General features: G+C 38.9%; 1 protein-coding gene across 1 annotated transcript in view; it reads right to left on the bottom strand.

Annotated features, from left to right (window-relative positions):
- Window positions 1-21,127, bottom strand: part of LOC126419578 (transformation/transcription domain-associated protein) — a 435,226-nt gene that overhangs the window by 270,209 nt on the left and 143,890 nt on the right. The window contains exons 23-25 of the mRNA XM_050086768.1: window positions 6,571-6,768; window positions 5,878-6,063; window positions 1,064-1,262 (exon numbers count right to left, since the gene is read on the bottom strand). Coding sequence (XP_049942725.1) covers window positions 1,064-1,262; window positions 5,878-6,063; window positions 6,571-6,768 — 583 coding nt within the window. The remainder of the gene's footprint in view (window positions 1-1,063; window positions 1,263-5,877; window positions 6,064-6,570; window positions 6,769-21,127) is intronic.

The raw sequence follows: 21,127 nt of genomic DNA, 5'->3' as shown, positions 1-21,127 counted from the left end.
TAGTTGTTTACACCTGCTATTCTGTCCATCACTGTTATTCTTGCTCTTCTACCTCCAGTGCCAGTTGCCACAGTCAGTTCCAGAAGATGCTTTTGACTGGTAATGCAACAACTGTGGTCAGTTTTTGTCGTTAGCAGTGTTTCTGTGCGCAGCGTTTTCATTTTACATGACAGAATGTCCTATACTAGCTGTGTAAGTGTGCAGAAAACTGGTATGACTATTACCACCCTGCCTAGCAAATCGGATATTGCATGTTAATGGACAGAATGTGACTATTTCCTGAAAGAAGCACTCAATTGCTGCTGGGGAAGCCATCTTCTATGTGGAGACTAACAAGGACCGACAACATCACCCCCTCTCGTGCTTGACTGTTAAGCAGTTTTGTTATTTGGCTCAAGCTATAGACACAATCATAGAACATTCTTTAAGTTGCGAAGAGTCTTGAGTAGTGCTTGGTTTCTGACAACGGCCAGAGTACCTGTATATACAAAACTTGCAATGATTAAAAGCATGTTCTGTGATTGCACCTCTGAAGAATAAAAATAATTCTATAATAAATGTTTATCACTTTTCTCCAAAAGACAGAACTACCTACTATAAATTCTACACCTACTAATACATCAAATATGAACACAGGGACTGTATTCACAAAGTAAGGCAGATAGAATTACTTAGTAAGCAGAGGAATAGCTGCTTTCCGGTAGGTCTCTCTTTCCTAGGAGCTCTGGGTACCGTTTCCCATTTCCCATGCCCTTCCACCCTACCAGTTTTCTTTCCTCCAATCCTGTCCTCTTTTCAGTTATAAGGAGAGGTGCCTAGTCCTGAAAACTAACCGTTTCATATCTTTTTGTGTGTTTCTATCTGCTACTGCTGCTGCTTGACAAGTACATTTTCTCAGTGCATATTGTAAATACTTTCAGAGTTCACTGTTTCATTTCACGCAAATTTATTAGCTGGTAACTTGAACACAACTTTCTGCTGATATCCTACACGGTCAATAACTCCTAACACCATTTATTCATATCCTTAACATTACTCATTCAACAGCATTAAAATGCTGCACCTATTGTAAACAGACGAGGCTCCATTGTCGTGCAGAACGTGTTTCCATCCATCAGCCCAATCTGTGCGTTGGCTGGTTGGTGACGCAACAAGTGCTTTTTGGGAGGTATCATGTCTTCAAGAACCTCCTTGTGCGGTTCCATCACTTCTGTGACCGTCTTGTTCTGTATTTTAGCCAGTACCTCCAATGAATGCATAGTCTGAAAAATAATAATAATTTGGTGAGCAGCAAAATAACTAGTGATGGCAGAATTACAGCTAGTATGAATAAAGACTGGCATTGGCCATAAAAGCATTCTGAGAAAAATAAATTTATTAACACTGAATATAAATTTAAGTGTTAGGAAGTGTTTTCTGCAAGTGTTGTACAGAAGTGCAATTTGGACAATAATCAGTACAGAAAGGAGAACAGATGCTTCTGAAATGTGTGCTGCAGCAGAATGCTGAAGACTGTATGGCTAGATCAGATAAATAACCTATGAGATGGTACTGAATCAAATCAAGGAAGAAAACGTATACATCTTGACTGAAAGACGGGACCTCTTCATAACACACACACTGAAACATCAAGAAACAATCATCTGGCAATGGAGTGAGATGTGCATTTGTGAGGGGTGAGGTTGGGTGGGGGTGGGAGTATTTGTAGAGAGACTTCTTTACTGTAAAAAGTTCAAAGGAATGCAGACTAAAGTGATATTTGAGAAAGAAAGTGTAGCCATTATGCTGCTATTATGTCTGATATAGTGGCAATGAGAATATAAGAAGAATATTATGGCATATACTGAATGTTGTTTTCCCCCCCTCACTCAATATGAAAATGAAATAAGACAGAAGATCAATGATATTGGTACAAAATACCCACCAGAGTGCACATGACTTGTAGAGCACATATGTAGAAGTACATGAAAATACTGCAAATCATACAGGAAGTATCGTGTAACAAAGAGGATGGTAGTGACAGAGAAAGATCTTCAATTTGTTTATCAACGCCAGCCTCCCATATGGCTAGCAGACCTGGACTCCCACACATAAACAAAGATAAAGTCAAATTGACATGCAGGGTGTTAGTACCTTTATGTTAAATATAGCATGAAGAGAGAGATGTATAAAACATTCTCAATTTACTTGTCATGTCAAATCTGGGTAAAACCTGTAGCTTTCGATGACACCCTCAATCACGTTCATCAGGAATGATTACTGGTGGGGCTTGTGTTGTGATCATTCATAGCTCATACCCGACTTTTAACTGGTCGGTGTATGTCACCATTACACCATGCTGCCAGGGAGTGTCCTCCTCTGTAATGATGGTTCCAGAAATCATGTAGAAATTTAAGCAATTCTGTGGATTTCTCTGTCTCCTCAGTGTCTAAGAGCACACTTCCATGCACTGCTAATTTCAGAGTTGCTGTCCTGAATGTGGCTGTTTTCAAACTTTCTTATTTTATGTGCACTTTCAATAACAGAATCCTAGTATGTACAAGTGTGGGACAAGATTTTAGTTTGATGGAACATTATTCTGTTTTTATTTGTGAGACTGTGTTCAGCAACTACCGAGTTCCCAAATCCTCTATTTTTAATGTGCCTTTGACATCAGCCACAGTGGTCAAGAATAGTACAAACAGACTGACAAATGTAGTTGCGTCCACATTCTAAAAAGTCTTCTACCTCTACACTATGCAAGGCACGCCTTACAGTATGCAGCTGAGGGTACTTTGTGTACCACCATCACTTCCTCCTGTCCTGTTCCAGTCACAAATGGTTAGCAGGAAATATGACATGAGTCAGCCACCATGAGAGCTCAAATCTCTCTGATGTCTCAAAGATATATGTAGCAGTAAGCAATAAACTGGTTGAAAGTACATTCTCAGAATTTCAGCAGTAACCCTCACTGTGATGCAATATGCCTGTCTTACAGCGTCTGCTGCTTATAAATTCCAGAGCTTAGCAGGCTGTTGGATCTCCTTTGTATTCTTGTTGGTCAGAAAGAAAAGAGGTTTTATGCCTCTTCTCCCCAGGACCCAACATATTTTGCTATTTGCAGCTCTTCAGAAAGGAAGAATGCAATTGGTAGTCATCACTTGATTTTTAACTTTTTTACATTTTTGTTTATTGAGATTTCACCCAGATTTCATGCAATAAGCAATCAGAGTGTTTTATGCAACTTCAATAACATGAAAAGATAGAATTAGAAATAAAGCTTTAGGAAAGAAAGGGTGGTATGGTATTGTTCACTGGGAGACCTCAAGGGTTAGGCTGAGTTGCCTCATTAAAAAGGGTTCCTATCCTCTGAACAATGGTTGTATTCCTTGCAGTGTGCGACAGCTGCTTTCTATGTGTATCTGCAGAATTTAGGTGACTGTACTGGATGTATGCACAATGAGGTGATACAAGTCTTGACATACCTCCTTATAATGAGTCAAGCCTACCTTTGACCTGGCTTAGTGCAACAACTCGACATGGTATTGACTTAACAAGTCATTGAAAGAAAGTCCCCTGCAGAAATAGTGAGCCATTCTGCCTCTATAGCCGTCCCTAATTGGGAAAGTGTCACCGGTGCAGGATTTCGTGCGTGAACTGACTTCTCGATTAAGTCCCATAAACATTCGATGGGATTCATGTTGGGTGATCTGGCTAGCCAAATCATTCACTTGAACCATCCAGAATGGCCTTTAAACTAACTGTGAACCATCATAATCCAGTGACATGGCACTTTGTCATCCATAAAAATACCACCATTGTTTGGGCATGACATCCATGAATGACTGTAAATGGTGTCCAAGTAGCTGAACACGACCATTTCCACTCACTGATCGGTTCAGTTGGACCAGATGACCCAATCCATTCTATGTAAATATAGCCCACACCGTTATGCAGCCACCACTAACTCTCTTACCAATTAAAATCGAGACCCGTCTGACCGTGCTACAATTTTCCTGTCATCTAGAGTCCAACTGATGTGGTCACAAGATCAGTAGAAGCGATGTTTTTCTGTCAGCAAAGGCACTCGTGTCAGTAATCTGCTGCCGTAGCCCACTAACACCAAATTTTGCCACACTGCCCTAAAGGACTAGTCTGTCATATATCCAAAACTGATTTCTGCAGTTATTTCATACAGTGTCGCTTTTCTGTTTGTACTGACAACTCTGCGCAAACACTGCTGATCTTGGTCATTAAGTGAAGGCCATCAGCCACTACATTGCCCATGGCGAGAGGTTATGTCTGAAATTTGGTACTGTTGGCATACTCTCAACACTGTGGATCTGCGAATATTGAATTCTGTACTAATTTCCGAAATGGAATGTCCCATACATCTAGCTCCAACCACCATTCTGCATTCAAAGTCTGTTAATTTCCTTCGAGCGCCCGGAAACCTTTTTGCATGAATCACCTGAATACATAAGACAGCTCCAACAATAAACTGCCCTTTTATACCTTGCGTGTGTGATACTACCACAATCTGTGTATGTGTGTATCACTATTCTGTGACTTCTGTCACCTCAGTTTACAGTTTTTGTATGTCCATCCTTTTCACAGGGGATCTTTGGGACAATGGCCGTTTGATATTGTGAGAAAATGAAAGGCCTACAGCCATCCTTATGATTTTATTTATTTCGCTGCAACCAGTTTCGGCACTTCAATGCGCCATCTTCATGATGTAGTTGACACGACCTATATAGCATCAGAGGTCAGCATAACTGGTTGCACAGATTATCGGAAAACTTTGGTGTTGGCACTCTAACCATACAAAGAGTTGAAATGGTTAGAGTGCTGACATCAACGTTTTCGGATAATCTGCATAACCAGTTATGACGACCACTTGTGCGGTATGTATATGTATCATGTCAACCCCTTCCGCATTAACTACAGCCAGAAGATGGCACATTGAAGCACTGAAACTGGTTGCAACAAAATAAATAAAATCATAATAATGCCTGTAGGTGTTTCATTTTCTCACACTCAGTTTATAGTGGCGTCATGTTTATGTTGTATGGTGATGGGAGGAAGGACAGGGTGAAACCCAATGCCAGCGCATAGCACCAATGGGGCTGCCAAGTTTAACGTCCCCATCCGATGGATGGATCACTGCCAACATTGCCACATGCTCTAACTCCTTACAACACTGAGCAGAGTTTGCAGTTTTATCAAGGATTTGATGTGAAGTCTGGTGACAAGGAACTTTATACAACCACATCTCCCCCACTTGTTGTTCAAATACCGCTACTGAAAATTTTTTTCTCCCACCAGGATTCAACCTGACTTCCTTCAAGTCTAACACCATTGGCCAGGTGTGCATTGCTACGGTGGGTAAGAACCATTTAATTGTCAGGGCAACATCACTTTTCTGAAGGAATGCTCCAGGAATGACATGAGGTTATTTACAAAAATTGTGGAAAGCCTAGAACAGGTTATCTGGATGGGGATCTGAATCCTGCCTCTCCTGAATATGCGTTCAGTGTCATATTTTCTCAGTTCTTGCTGTATGGAGTGAGAAGTCATTAGCATAATCATTATTAGCAAGAAACTCAAGTTACTTAACACCAAAATTTAAATTATGAAAGTAATGTAACAAATGTCTTAACCTTATGGGTAACGAAAATCTCCTCTATCTACAAACAAAAATCTTTTGAAACATTTTGTCCATTAAGATCTGTACAGAAGTAGTTATAGCATGCAATTTATCTTGTTCCTTGACCTTTGGTAGGCACTGTATACAGTTTTTCACTGTTGCTAAGTGAACAAAATATGAGGTTGCTGAATATCAGACCCGATATTCAACAATGCCTATCAAAGAATGGACATTCTTTCCTAACTCACCTGCTCCCTTATAAGCGTGTTTGGCCTTGTGACCTGTCGCACCAGTTCATGTGTCACGTCAAACAGACTCTTACTCTGTGCATTTAGCAGGTCTTCATTATTTCCATCTCTTTCAATCGGTGCTGCAGCCAAAGTCAGCATTTTCTCCAAGTTGTTCTTTGCCAAATCGACAGCACCATTGGACACCTAGAATTTAATACTTCAACATTAGTATAACAAACAAGGATAATAACTAAAATTCCATATATTACACTACATTCTATGAATATCTCTGTTAAATGTCCAGATCATCTACTACTAAGCCAGCAGCACAACTGCTGAAAACCTCTGGCTACCCTAAACCAAGGTAACAATATGTCATATGTAATGTTTCACCCAAGAATTTCCATTGTTGTTTTAATGAATATAACTTTGTATCCTACAAACTTTATTGAAAAACTAATTACTAAACAATGGAAAATCCAGGATGGATGGTTTCAGTTGCCTGAGCCTGCAGTCTGTGTGTGTGTGTGTGTGTGTGTGTGTGTGTGTGTGTGTGTGTGTGTGGTGTTGACAAAGGCCTTAATGGCCAAAAGCTATAATTGTAAAAATCTTTTTGTTGTGCCTATCTGCGACTCAGCATCTCCGTTATATGGTGAAAAACTAATTATGCTATTTCAATCACTTACAGATGAAATGAAGGAAGTTACTTACCTCCCCTGTGAGGTCCATCATAACAAACAGAAGTGCTTTTAAGAAAACAAAGAGATGTTCGAATATCCAGCGCATATCCATACGTTCATAGAAGAACTTTATTGCGACGCAGCCTCCCACTTTTGCGTACCATGCTCGATCGTAGCAGAGTGCACACATGCGCTCAGACAGGTACTCCATGAGTGGCAAACGGCATGCCTTTGAATCAGAAGAAAAGTAAAACAAATTATACAGCAGATGATAAGCTGATGTGGACATGAGACAGCAATGTATTTAATGAAATTAAAGAGTAGAAAAAAAGAAATTTTTGCATTTAACAAAGCTACATTACAACATGATTTGGTCAGTCACCAAAATACTCAAAATTACCAATAAATATCATGGACATAATTGTTAAATTAGAATGGCATGAATAACAGAAGTATGTAATATTACGATAGCTTACAGGACCAGTTTTCATAGCAAAACAGAAAACAATTTTCCACACTGCTTTCCCAGTCACTGGTTTTCAATACTGACTCCTAAATTACTCACATTTCTGAATGTCCTCCTACAATGATGTGTAACAGAATACAACACAGCCTCAGTCAGTGACCTGGATGGAGCATTGGGTCCTGACGTTTGACCACTGTGAGTCGATACCCTTGCTGGTACAGCAACTCAGCAGAAGCCACTACCTTCGTATCATCAGTTCCACGTGGCAATGACCTGTGATGTTAACCAGTCTCTGAGAAGTTTCTACAATTTATCCCATTGTCACATGACAACAAACAGACCATGGTCACTGCAGAGAGGTGTCTGCCGTCCTGTGTAGTCATGTGATGGTCCTAGGATCATGGTTTGGTGACAGCACTGACATAAAACTTCTGGTAGATTAAAACTGTGTGGACCTCTGCCTTTCACGGCAAGTGGTCTCTACCAACTGACGTACCCAAACACGACTCACGTCCTGTTCTCACAGTTTTTCTTCCAGTGAAATTTTCACTCTGCATTGGAGTGTGCGGCAATATGAAAACTTCCTGGCAGATTAAAACCACATGCCACACCAATATTTGAGCTCCGAATCTTTGCCTTTCACGGGCAGAAGTAAAGCTTAGAGGACAGGTCATGAGTCGCTCTCAGGTAGCTCACTCAGTACAGCACTTGTCCACAAAAGGCAAATGTTCCGAGTTTGAGCCTTGATCAGCCACACAGTTTTAACCTGCCAGCAGTTCCACATCAGCACTCTCTCTGCTGCAAAATGAAAATTTCATTCTGGAAACATCTTCCAGGCTGTGGGTAAGCTACGTCTTCACAATATTCTTTCTTCCAGGAGTGCTAGTCATTCAAGTTTCACAGGAGAAGTTCTGTGAAGTTTGGAAGGCAGGAGACTAAGTACTGGTGGAAGTAAAGCTTAAAGTTGTGAGGATGGGTCATTAGGCAAGCTTGAGTAGCTCAGTCAGCAGAACATTTTCCAGCGAAAGGCAAATGTTCCAAGTTTGGGTCTCTGCCAGCCCACAGTATTATTCTGCCAGGAAGGTTCATATCTGCACACAGTTCTTAGCAGAATAAAATTTTCATTCCGGGCAGCGACATACAGGGGTGGTTTGAAAAGCCCAGTACATTTCCATGAAAGGACGGAAGACTTTTGTTGGACGTTCATGGTTGGTAAGCTGTATTTTCCAAGGAATGTACAAAGAATTTCAACAACGAAAAGCATACATTTCCCTGTCGGCAGCCGCCTGAGTTGGTCAGTGTTGACTGAGAATGAAAATGGAGAAAACAGAGTTTCTTGCAGTTATTAAATATTTTCATCTGAAGGAATGGACTGCCGCACAAATCCAAACAGAACTGGACGAAGTTCACGCAGACTCTGCACTATCAGTGAAGACCATTTACTTTTGGATTAATGACTTTAAATGTGGTTGGACAACTACTGAAAACAAACACACTCCAACCATCAAACAGGGTAACCATACAGGAAACCACTGACAAAATTAACGGTGGTAATGCAAGACCTTCGATAAAAAAATTCATGAGTTCGCTGAGTCAGTGCATAATTTCCTGCACGGAGAATCGGCTACGAAGAAGCTGTGTGTGACGTGGGTGCCAAGACTGTTCACCGGCAACCAAAAGTGCATCTCGCAAAAACTGCAAGGCAATGTCTGGCAATGTTTAACCACAGCCCGCAAGACGTTGTGTGTCGATTTGTCCCTGTTGATAAAACTTGGATCCATGATTGCAAACCACATACAAAAGGGCAGTAAAAACAATGGACAAAAGCTGGCCAAAGTACACTGGAGAAGGCAAAGGCCATTTTGTCAGCTGGTGAGTTGACTTTTTTTGTTTGCCCTCACCCCACCCCAAGGTAATCCTCGTAGATTATTTGTAAAAAGGCAGGACCATAAATGGAACATATTATAGTTCACTACTGGATCGTTTGAAACTTGAGCATGGTTGGAACACAAAAAAGGTGCTCTTTCATCACAATAATGTAACATTCAACATATAAGTGATAACAATGGAAAAATTGCAGGAATTGGGCTTTGAATTGTTTCCTCATGTACCCTATTTGCCAGGTTTAGGCCCAAGTGACTTCATCCTGTTTCCTAACTTGAAACTTTTGCTAGGTAGGAAGACATTTTCATCAAATGTGGAATTGATAGTTGCAGGCTACAAATATTTTTCAGTTTGACAGAGCCTATTTTTCTGATGGGATAAGAAAGCTGGAGGATTGCCGGGCCAAATGTGTATCCCTAAAGAAAACTTTGTCGAGAAGTATGGTGAGTTGTTTATAAAACATTTTATCTTGCGTTTTCACCAGACTTATCAAACCACTCTCATAAATAAACAATGTAGGAAAAAACAGACTGCTACTTACCGTAAAGAAGACACATTAATTTGCACACAGGCACAAGTGAATTAAATGACACTTACGTCAGGCTTTCGGTCACACTCTCCATCAGCAGAAGTAAGACACACACCATTCATACACACAAGTAAGCACACCTCATGCACATATGACTGCCAATTCCTGCATCTCCCTCACGGGTAGGCGTGAACTCCAAAGCTACTTCAGTACAACTCGTCACAATGACTGACACATGACAGCTGATGTGTGAGGCCATGCTGTGCCGAATATAACATACGTAGCCGTGCCGAGGTTTAAATGCAGCTGCTTGGTGCTGACTTTGCAGAAAGGGCCGCATTTCTGTGTCAATGCAGAAATGTCTGAAAAGGGTCGGTGACCATGACCTGTCTATTGTCACACAGCAGTGAGACAAACTGCAGATACTTCCTGGAGCCTGGTAAATGTCCCGTGTCATTGGCACATACAAGTGCTGGCTTCTAATGAGTTGCTGTATGGGCAAGGGTATTGTCCAGCAAACTCTCAGATCCCAATGCTCCATCCAAGGCACCGAGCATGACTGTATTCTAGTCCTTTGCAGATGGATGAAATGAACTGTTTAGCTATCATCATGGCTGGAAGTAAATTGTAATTGTATTTTTAAGAAATATTTGCACATTAATTATTTCTATCACAGTTGCTCAGTGCAAGTGTTATCAAATTACAATAAACTGTAAATCACATCATACTGCTAGCTTATTCCTACATTTCATACTACTGACTGAGCTACTAGGTATACTGTTAAAATGTGTTTTATATAATGTGTCCGAAAGGTCAAACAGTATATCGAACATCTGAGTACCTATATATAAAATATATGTATACATCAAATCTGTATGAGCACTATCATCCTTTACACAGAGATTTGTTTGTCTCCACGCCATCCTTGACATCTTGCAGAGCATATCAGGAACTATAATTTGAAAGACTACCTTAACACTTTGGCACAATTTTTAACTAGTACATTATTCTCCATAATGAGTTGTATAGTGTGGTAAGTCCAGCCCTTGTAGTGCTCATTTTAGTGGGAGCTGGAGATGTTATTGAAAGAAGGCCCATCCAGCGGCCTTGAAACTGTTCATTATGTCACTGAAGCATTGGAATAGCAATGTGTGTCACAGCTAAGCTGCTTGTATGCTGTAACCACACATAATCCACGATGCCCTGTCTTCAAGTTACATATTAACCACATTTGCATCAAGTGCAAATAAAACTGACCATCACTATCCTTAAAAAAATAAAAATAGACTACTAGTACTGCGATGAAATCCAGCCCATATAATAATATCAGGTGAATTCTTTTCTAGATCCTGCATACAACTGGGATTTTCCTTAAAACATAAAACCATTTTCTTACTGTGTGAAATGTGATTACAGCACATCAGAAAGTCACACCCGACCAAAAACGGTATTTGGAAATTCTGCCAACAAAGCAGGGCACGTTACTATTTGTTGCTCCCAGATAATTCAGCTACAGATATAGGTCTAAATCCTTTGGAAAATTCAGGATGGAATAAAAACAATGTGAAAACAATAGACTGCTACTCATAGAGGAGGCACTGAGTGGCAACAAACTGGGAAGGGAGAAGCATGTTTTGTTTTGTCTAGATCTCATGAAAGACTTTGTCTGATAGCTTGCAATATCTAGCAGTCTTTTTTTAAATGCGCCTGTCTGCCTCTCAACGCTTCCTCTATGTGGTGAGTAGCAATCAGTCCTTTTCACATTGTTGTTGGTCTAAATCCTTTCATTTTTAAATCTTTTGTTTAATGAGGTCACACAACACTCTTCCCCCCACATTTTATTTCATCCACTATGCAGCCTGTCTTTGATACTGCTTCAAACAAAAGCATGTTTTCCCCAATCAACCCAATCAAACAGAGTTGCTTTGTGAGATGGGGTCTTGTCAATGTGGTATCTAAATGCACTCATATCTCATCATTGTAATCAGTCCTGAACAGTGTACCTGTGTCCGATCACATCAGTCATCGCTTCACAACTTAAATAATGCATCACTGAAACAAAACAATAGAATACTGACAACAATGCTTTTTCTTACAAGGGAACCTCCCCATCGCACCCCCCTCAGATTTAGTTATAAGTTGGCACAGTGGATAGGCCTTGAAAAACTGAACACAGATCAATTGAGAAAACGGGAAGAAGTTGTGTGGGACTATGAAAAAATAAGCAAAATATACAAACTGAGTAGTTCATGGGAAGATAGGCAACATTAAGGATAATGGGAACGCAGGAGCGCCGTGGTCTCGCGGTAACATGAGCAGCTGCAGAACGAAAGGTCCTGGGTTCAAATCTTCCATAGTGTGAAAAGTTTAATTTTTTATTTTCAGTTTATGTGACAAACTCTTATGTTTTCATCACTTTTTTGGGAGTGATTATCACATCCACAAGAAAACCTAAATCGGGCAAGGTAGAAGAATCTTTTTACCCATTCGCCAAGTGTACAAGTTAGGTGGGTCGACAACATATTCATGTCATGTGACGCATATGCCGTCACCAGTGTCATATAGAATATATCAGATGTGTTTTCCTGTGGAGGAATCGGTTGACCTATGACCTTGCGATCAAATGTTTTCGGTTCCCATTGGAGAGGCACGTCCTTTTGTCTTCTAATCGCACGGTTTTGCGATGCGGTCGCAAAACAGAGACACTAAACTTATTACAGTGAACAGAGACGTCAATGAACGAATGGACAGATAATAACTATGCAAAAATAAAGAAAGTAAAATTTTCACTCGAGAGAATACTTGAACCAAGGACCTGCAGCTGCTCACGCTACCACGGGACCACGGTGCGCCTGAGCTCACATCGTCCATGATGTTGCCTATGTGGCCCATGGACTACTCAGTTTGTATATTTTGCTTATTTTTTCACAGTTCCACACAACTTCTTCCTGTTTTCTCAATTGATCTGTGTTCAGTTTATCAAGGCCTATCCACTGTGCCAACTTATAACTAAATCTGAGGGGGGTGCGATGGGGAGGTTCCCTTGTTAGCTTCAAAGGATTGGAGGTGATAAAACAACTATTTATTTCCGCAGTTGCACTAAGGCAAGGGGGGGCAGAAACTTCCTGCACACCCTATACTCGCATGGACTGTGTTGCATTTGTGTCAGACGTGGGTGCCAACGGTGGAACTACAACTACATGTTATGTACCTTCCATCCTGCAATTTTCATCATTGTAATGCCACGCAAAACAACCAAAGTAATTCTGAATGTTGGTGTCACAAATGAAATAACACTCATGAGCAAATGAATATGAGACAGCAGCTGTACTCATGAGGAAGCACTTCTACTGCCATGGCAAATAGAACTGTCCGTGGTGTCCCACGATTGGCTAGTCATTGGACCCTATACTGGTCAGTGTAACAGTGAAAAACAATGGGGGAAACTCACAATATTTTGCCACATTCGATTGTGGTCACATCCTCAACATGCAACACATGACACATTTCAGTTCCTGTGCCAGGCAGACATAGATCATCTCTTCTCTACAGCAATGTGTGTATCGTTTTGAAACATCTTGTCGGATAAAAGCTGTGTGCCGGACCAGGACTTGAACCTGAAAGCTTCCTTCCATGGACAATGTTCCCGTTGACATTTATTGGATACAGCTCAATACCTGTCTATACCGATTCAATCTGCCAGGAGTTGCTTGCCTACTTTCCAAACTCATCAGGAGCCCTCACATATATCTTGCAGGATATGCACTCCTGGTAGGAAGAATTGGTAGAGTAGTTGTGTGGGCTGGGCAAATGCCCAGTGAGAAGGACATTTATAAACACACATTTGCCCAGGAATTTGCCCAAAAAAGTTTTAAATGCCCAAAATCTAGGCATTTACAAAAAAAGTACTTTTTAAAGTTTTCACTGATAGAATGTATAATTTACCAATTGAAATAAGGACTTTATTACTTTATTACTACGAACAAAAGGAAAGAAGAGAGAAGCATGTTTTTCTGCTACTGACAGCTGTTTGTCGTTTACACTGTTCTTTTACCTTTTTTTATAGTCTGTAAACTCAAGAATGAGCAGTGCTTTTGGTGGGCGAAGTGGCCTTTCCCAGAAGAACCCTGCCACTGTCCTACAGGGGTACCCAAAATCAGTTGCCCATTACATGTCTAGCGGTGTAGATGGACGTACAATGATATACATCAATCAACATACAGTGATATACATCATTTCTGTTCATGTGATCTTAGTTGCCAAATATGACAGTTAATTTTGTATACTTACTGATATGCTTCAGTAGCCATAAGTGATGGACAATTTCCCTACATTGCAAGAAAATGTGCAGAACACAAAGAAGAGGAGGTATTTGTGGAGTAGCGACTGTTCGATCGTCTCTAACGTTACTTCAGCATGTGTTAAAGAGGCAATAAAAGAAAGAATTGTTGACTAATATTACCAGTCTCAATCAAAGGGCTGTAATTTATGCCAACGTCATCCTCGCCACAATAGGACTCGTAAGGAGGGAATGCAAAAATAAACTGCATGGTTTACTGGAATCATCACGAAGGAAAACTAATAATTTTTGGATGAAACCCATCATTGTATTAGATTAGATTAGATTAGATTTACTTTCATTCCAATTGATCCGTAGTGAGGAGGTCCTCCAGGATGTGGAACATGTCAGAAAAACAACAATACATGACAAATATTTAAACTAAAACAAATAAGCTAATGTACCATTCCACAGGTCCCAAGTGGAATGATCGTCATTTTTTAATGAACACTAAGAGTCATTTTACAAATACTATTGCACTGAATTTAAAATAAAAAAGTTTTATATTTATTTATAAGGTAAGAAACATGTAATACAACTACTGTAATACTTATTTACAATGAACACATTACTGCACTGAAATGGTGCAGAAGTTAGATTATACTTACACACACACACACACACACACACACACACACAAATTTTCAGTGAACACATTACTGCATTGAAATTGTGCAGAAGTTATGTTGTACTTATATACAAATCAGTTGGTTTTCCTCAGAAATTCATCAATGGAGTAGAAGGAGTTGGCCACCAATAAATCCTTTAGGCTTCTCTTAAACTGAATTTCATTGGTTGTTAAGCTTTTTATGGCTGCTGGCAAGTTATTGAAAATGTGTGTTCCTGAATAATGCACACCTTTTTGTACAAGACTAAGTGACTTTAAATCCTTGTGAAGATTATTCTTATTTCTAGTATTGATTCCATGAATTGAGCTGTTGGTTTGAAAAAGTGATATATTTTTAATGACAAATTTCATTAAGGAATAAATATATTGGGAAGCTGTAGTTAGTATCCCTAGTTCCCTAAACAGGCTTCTGCAGGATGTTCTTGAGTTCACACCACATATAATTCTTACTGCACGTTTTTGTGCCCGGAAAACTTTAGCTTGGCTTGATGAATTACCCCAGAAAATAATCCCATATGACATTATGGAATGAAAGTAAGCATAGTATGCCAGCTTTTTCATTTTTATATCCCCTATGTCTGACAAAATTCGCATTGCAAACAGAGATTTGTTAAGACGCTTCAGCAGTTCTGTGGTGTGCTCCTCCCAGTTGAATTTATTATCAAGCTGTAATCCCAAGAATTTAACACCGTCCACTTCTTCTATCTTCTTGTCATCATATGTTAGACATATACTCTTGGGACACCCCTTACAAGTTCTGAACTGCATGTAGTGTGTTTTTTCAAAGTTTAGTGACAAAGAATTGGCTAGGAACCAGTGATTAATGTCTACAAATATTTTATTGGCTGATCTTTCTAAGACTACACTTGATTTGCTATTTATTGCAATGTTTGTATCATCAGCAAACAAAACAAACTTGGCATCTGGTAATGTTACTGATGAAAGGTCATTGATATACACAAGAAAAAGTAAGGGCCCCAAAATGGAACCTTGTGGGACCCCACATGTAATTAGTTCCCAGTTGGATGATGCCTGATAGCTTGATACATGTCTCTTTCCTAATAACACCCTTTGTTTCCTGCCAGAGATATAAGATTTGAACCATTTTGCAGCATTTCCTGTTACACTATAATATTCTAGTTTACTTAAAAGGATATTGTGATTTACACAGTCAAATGCCTTTGACAGATCACAAAATATACCAGTTGCCTGCAATTTTTTGTCTAATGAATTAAGTACATTTTCACTGTAAGTGTAGATAGCCTTCTCAATATCAGAACCTTTTAGAAATCCAAACTGTGACTTTGACAGTATGTTATTTGAGATAAGATGGTTATAAAGACGACTGTACATTACTTTTTCGAAAATTTTTGAGAATGCTGGCAACAGTGAAATTGGACGGAAATTTGATGCTATTTCTTTATCTCCCTTCTTAAACAGTGGCTTAACTTCAGCATATTTCAGCCATTCGGGAAATATTCCACTGATAAACGACTGGTTACACAGATAGCTTAATATGTTACTTAGCTCAGAATCACATTCTTTAATTAACTTTGTTGATATTTCATCATACCCACTAGATGTTTTTGATTTTAAAGATTTTATGATGGACATTATTTCTGTTGGGGTAGTGAGGGTCAAATTCATATTATGGAAGTTACTTGAAATGTCTGGTCTAAGGTAATCCATAGCAGCATCTACCGAACCTGACAACCCCATCTTTTCAGTAACAGTTATAAAATGTTTGTTAAAAAGTTCTGCAACACTATACACATCTGTCACCAATGCATCATTTACTCTTAATGCTATTTGTTCCTCTTCATGTCTGGTTCTACCGGTCTCCTCCTTCACTATATCCCATATTGTCTTTATTTTGTTATCTGATATGACTATCTTTTCCTTGTAATATATTTGCTTTGACATCCGTATTACAGTCTTTAATATTTTGCAGTATTTCTTATAATGTGCTATAGCATCAACATTGGAAATGTTTCGGATTGACAGATACAGTTTTCTTTTTGTTTTACAAGATACCCCTATTCCTCGAGTAATCCATGGCTTCTTTGTAGACTTTGCTCTAACCTTGGTAAGTTTTGGGGGAAAGCAGTGTTCAAATAAGGTAAGCACTTTATTAGCAAAAATGTTATATTTTTCATTCATGCCATGAGCACTGTAAACATCAGTCCAGTGAATGTCTCTGAGGAGTGTCCTAAAATAATCAATTTTTGGCTTACTGATTACCCTCTTGAGCTCAGATTTAACAGATTTTATATCCTGTTCAGTATTAACATTTAACAGAAGGAACTGCATGTCATGGTCTGAGAGGCCATTGACTATTGGTTTTGTAATATAATTTTGTTCATTTGACTTTTCTATAAAGATATTATCAATGGCTGTTTGTGAGCAAGTGGTTATCCTAGTGGGGAACTTTACTGTGGGAATTAAGTTGAATGATAGTGTTACTAACTCAAATAGGTTCTTATTGGGAGAGTCTTTAAGGAAATCTACATTGAAATCACCAGCAACCACTATTTCTTTGTTTTTGGTTGTTAAATGGGCCAGTACAGCTTCAAGGTGGTTTACAAACAGATTAAAGTTACCTGCAGGTGCTCGATATACACTTAATATTATGAAAGATTTTTTGTGAAAATCTAATTCTGTTGCACATGCTTCCATATGCTGTTCTAGGCAAAATTTATGAATGTCTATGTTCTTAAATTTATGACAGTTCCTGATGAATGTGGCAACTCCTCCTTTCTCCATTTCTGATCTACAATAGTGAGATGCTAACCTAAACCCTGTAACACTTAAAAGTTCTATACCAGTGGTCACATGATGTTCAGAGAGGCAGATTATGTCAGCTGGGTTTGAAGACTCTAATTCATCTATGCAGATAGTTAATTCATTAATTTTATTTCTCAGTCCTCGAATATTTTGATGCAATAAAGATAGCTGACATTTCACATTGACTGACTTAAAATTGGATGGAGTTAAAATATCTGCTGACAGTTGAAAATTCTTAACCAATGGCTGTTTATGTTGATGTAATAAGCTGGAATTATGTTTTTTGATTTCTTTCTCAAACTGAAGGTTTGTCTCAGTTCTAACCTCTCTTAAGATTTGTTTTCTTTCTGTCCTCCCTACCCTAAAAAAGGGTCTTTTCTGAATCCTATAACCACTGGTATTTTACCACTCATGACAGTGCCTCCCCCCTTTAACTTTCCTGCTATTTCCCCAGCCAATTTACCCTTCCCCTTCCTGTTGAGGTGAAGGCCATGCCTAGTATAATCCCACCTACTGACAGAATCAACATGAACCACACCAATGTGTGACCCCGCACCCGACATGAGCAGCCGTTCCAGCTCCAAATTAACTCTCTTGACAGAAGAGTTCAAATGAGGTCGGTCATGGCGCCCAAGAACAGATACAAACTCAACACTGGTATGCCTCGATGCTGATGCAATCTTCGCCAGGTCACACTCTATGCTGTACCCAGGATCTCTGTCAATACTGTTACCTGCCCCACCCACTATAACCACGGTGTCTTCCTTAGTGAAATCTTTGCAAAGTGATCCTAAATCCTCTGTCACCTGCTCCAGACCAGCACTAGGTTTAAAAAAATTGGTGACCTGGTATTCTGATCCTAGTTCATCCTGCAAGAGTTGGCCAACACCTCTTCCATGGGAACTACCTAACAACAACACTTTCTTTCTCTTTACTGATTTCCCTACATTCTTACTTTTCAATTTGCTGCTGAAAGTTTGTTGTGCCCTGTCTACACCTGTAACTGCTTGAGGCTCACCAGCTTCTAACTGAAGCAACAGGTCAAATCTATTTTCCACATTCACCATAAAGCTGTCAGACAAAGTTCTAGGCCTGTTCCTCCTGTTGCCTGTTGCCACTTCCCACCTCTCTTTACCCTTCTCCCTCCTTAACCTGTCAAGATCTCCCCTGGCCTTGTCTAACTCAGCCTGAAGGGCAGCAATTTTCCCCTCCTGTTCCAGTATCTTCCTATCTCTACTACAAATCCTACAAAACCACTGATGAGTCTCATTTACTTCCCCTATTCCCACGCCACTACAGTCACCCACATGGAAAAAACTACAGCACCCATCACACCAAAGCCCCGACCTAACAATTCTACGGCAAGTCAAGCACTTTTCACTCATGATAAACGTAATAATTTATTAAGAATAAGTCAGTTAAATTACAGATAAACACGAAAATATGGTTACACAAATTTGGCCTATACGCAACTGTGTGTAAACAAAAACAAAAGTGCAAAGTTTCTGAAACAACAAGTTAAACTTTACGCTACTTTCCGGAAATGCTAGTTAAATAATGAAGAGGTACGCTAAGTTAAATTGCTGGAGAGAGCAAGGAACAACTAAACGAAATTCTATAGATTTGCTGCAGCAGAACGTAAACAGAAAATACGACTGTACGGTCTTTTCGCGTTTTCTGCTATATTCCGTAATGAGAAATGAAACCTTTAATGGTACACTTAAACGGCACACTAATACACTTATTTACCACGTAATCAGTACTAATCTATGTGTTTTATAATCTAAAATAACTTATCTTTACGAGAACACCAAACCTCGCGCTAGTCATTTGGCTGCAGTTTCACTTCACAAAGTCAATCATTCGACAATCAATGGAGGGCTTTTACATAAACCAAAAAGTAGTGCTGACATTTTAGAAATTACTTACTGCCGTGAAACAAAAAAATCCATTTTCCTTGGCGGGAAGGTGATTTACGCAAGACACTGTGTGAAATGGAATTTACCTAGAAAGGATCTTTAAGTAAAAGAAGATTCTGGTAGAGATAACGGATATGCTTGACTGGCAATGTAAGTACCTGATCCAAAGGAGGAAATTAAGGGAGCTACGCAGATAATTCTTTGAAACTTGGCTGGACAGTAACATTGCTTATAGAAATTGTTGGCACGAACCTGGCGTTGATCGCATTATGGACTATGTTAGCAGAAGCGATAGTATTATAGTGGTCAATATTAGATCAAAAGATGGGCTTTTACCCAACGCACAGTTGATTTATAAAGCGAGATGTGCAATAGGAGACTATCTGGGGCAAATGAACAATGAAAATTTTTCGAGTTAGATATCAACTAAAATAATTCCGAATATGCCACCGAACACGGACAACGCTTCATATTACAATAAGGAGCACAACAAAACTCCAACTAGGGCCTCAAATAAAATGTAAGTGATTAAATGGTTATTAAAAAATAAGGTGGAAGCTGATTTGTCAACGAGAGAAACAAAATATTTAATTTAATTAAACAACATAAGCCAGAAAGTGAAATTAATAAAATACTTGAAGCTCATGGACACACTGTGCTGTGGCTTCCACCACACTACTATGCGTTAAATCCAACTGAAATAGCATGAGCAAAACTCAAAAATTTCGTCAGAGGAGAAAATACTCTTGGAGATATTTGCATAACGAAACTGCTGCAGTTGGTGAAAGAAGGCATGTAGCAATGTTTATGATTCCGTTTTTTTGTTCAGAACTAAATTTTGCAGCAACCGAAAAACAACTTATACAAACACTTGTTCCAATTGTTAGAACTTTTGAAATGATAACTCAAGATGACTGGAGTGCATACTGCCTCCAAGTGGAGAAACTGTAAAGAGAGTACCAGCTTAAGAATGAGATTATTGAAAACATACTAGACTCCATAGTCATTAATTTAGGCAATGAAAATTTCTTAAAAAATATGCTGTGTATGCTTTCAAGCTTGACTATGCTCATACAGGATAATGTTTCTTTTGGTGGAAATGTACTATATGATAGTAAAAGTGTTAACAGTTTTCCAAGATAAATACAGTCAAAAGTAGTCCAAAGCAACACCTACCTTTCCACTAGTTGTACAAAATCAGTAATAATTTAAGAATTTCATGGTAAAATTAATTAATGTTTCCCTAATAATAGAATGTGATTCAATCATGTAAAACCTTTGATACTTATGGAACAGCAGCATTTAAATGTATTCTGTCACTAAATCTCTATCTCAGTTACTATTCACCTGAGTCTCAGACCTATTGCTCATATCATGTGTGCAATACCTATTCCAAAGACTGCTGAAATTTCCTTCAAAACATGTACTCCCATTCTGGACTTCTATGTAAAAAGCTTCACATACAAGGCGCATTCACACATAAATTTTTATTTTTTTGTACAAAATTTGTTTGTTAATCTGCAGCAATGTTATCCTCTTCCAAATATTCACCATTACATACTATACACTTTTTCCAATTCTCGAAACACTTTAGGAACTGTTTCTTTGGGATAGGTCTAGGTCTCTTAATTGTGCATTTTTAATCTCATCCATGCTTGTAAAACAGCTGTCATTTAAGGCCTGCTTTGAAATGTTTGTACCACTTATATGGCCTTGTTTTACTCATGACACCCACCAAAAGCAATATTTAACATTTCTAAAAATTTGATACACCTTATTCCATTCTTATAATAAAATTTAATATAGTATCTCTAATCTATTTATATACAAAACAAATAATCATTGATACTATCAAAACACATGCAACCTTTCTGACAGCCGACAACAGAGAAAATACCCAAATGCATAAAAACTGTGCAGGTACTTCTCAGATATGTTTACGAAGACAGTGACAAAAAAAGTAGTGCAAATCGGACTAATAAAATTATCGAAATTATATCATTTCTGGTTGCTTTTTAAACGCTCTTCATGTTGCAAGA

The sequence above is a fragment of the Schistocerca serialis genome, chromosome 1 (genome assembly GCF_023864345.2).
Source record: "Schistocerca serialis cubense isolate TAMUIC-IGC-003099 chromosome 1, iqSchSeri2.2, whole genome shotgun sequence".
Lineage (NCBI taxonomy): Eukaryota > Metazoa > Arthropoda > Insecta > Orthoptera > Acrididae > Schistocerca > Schistocerca serialis.
This window is presented reverse-complemented; position numbering and strand designations above follow the sequence as displayed.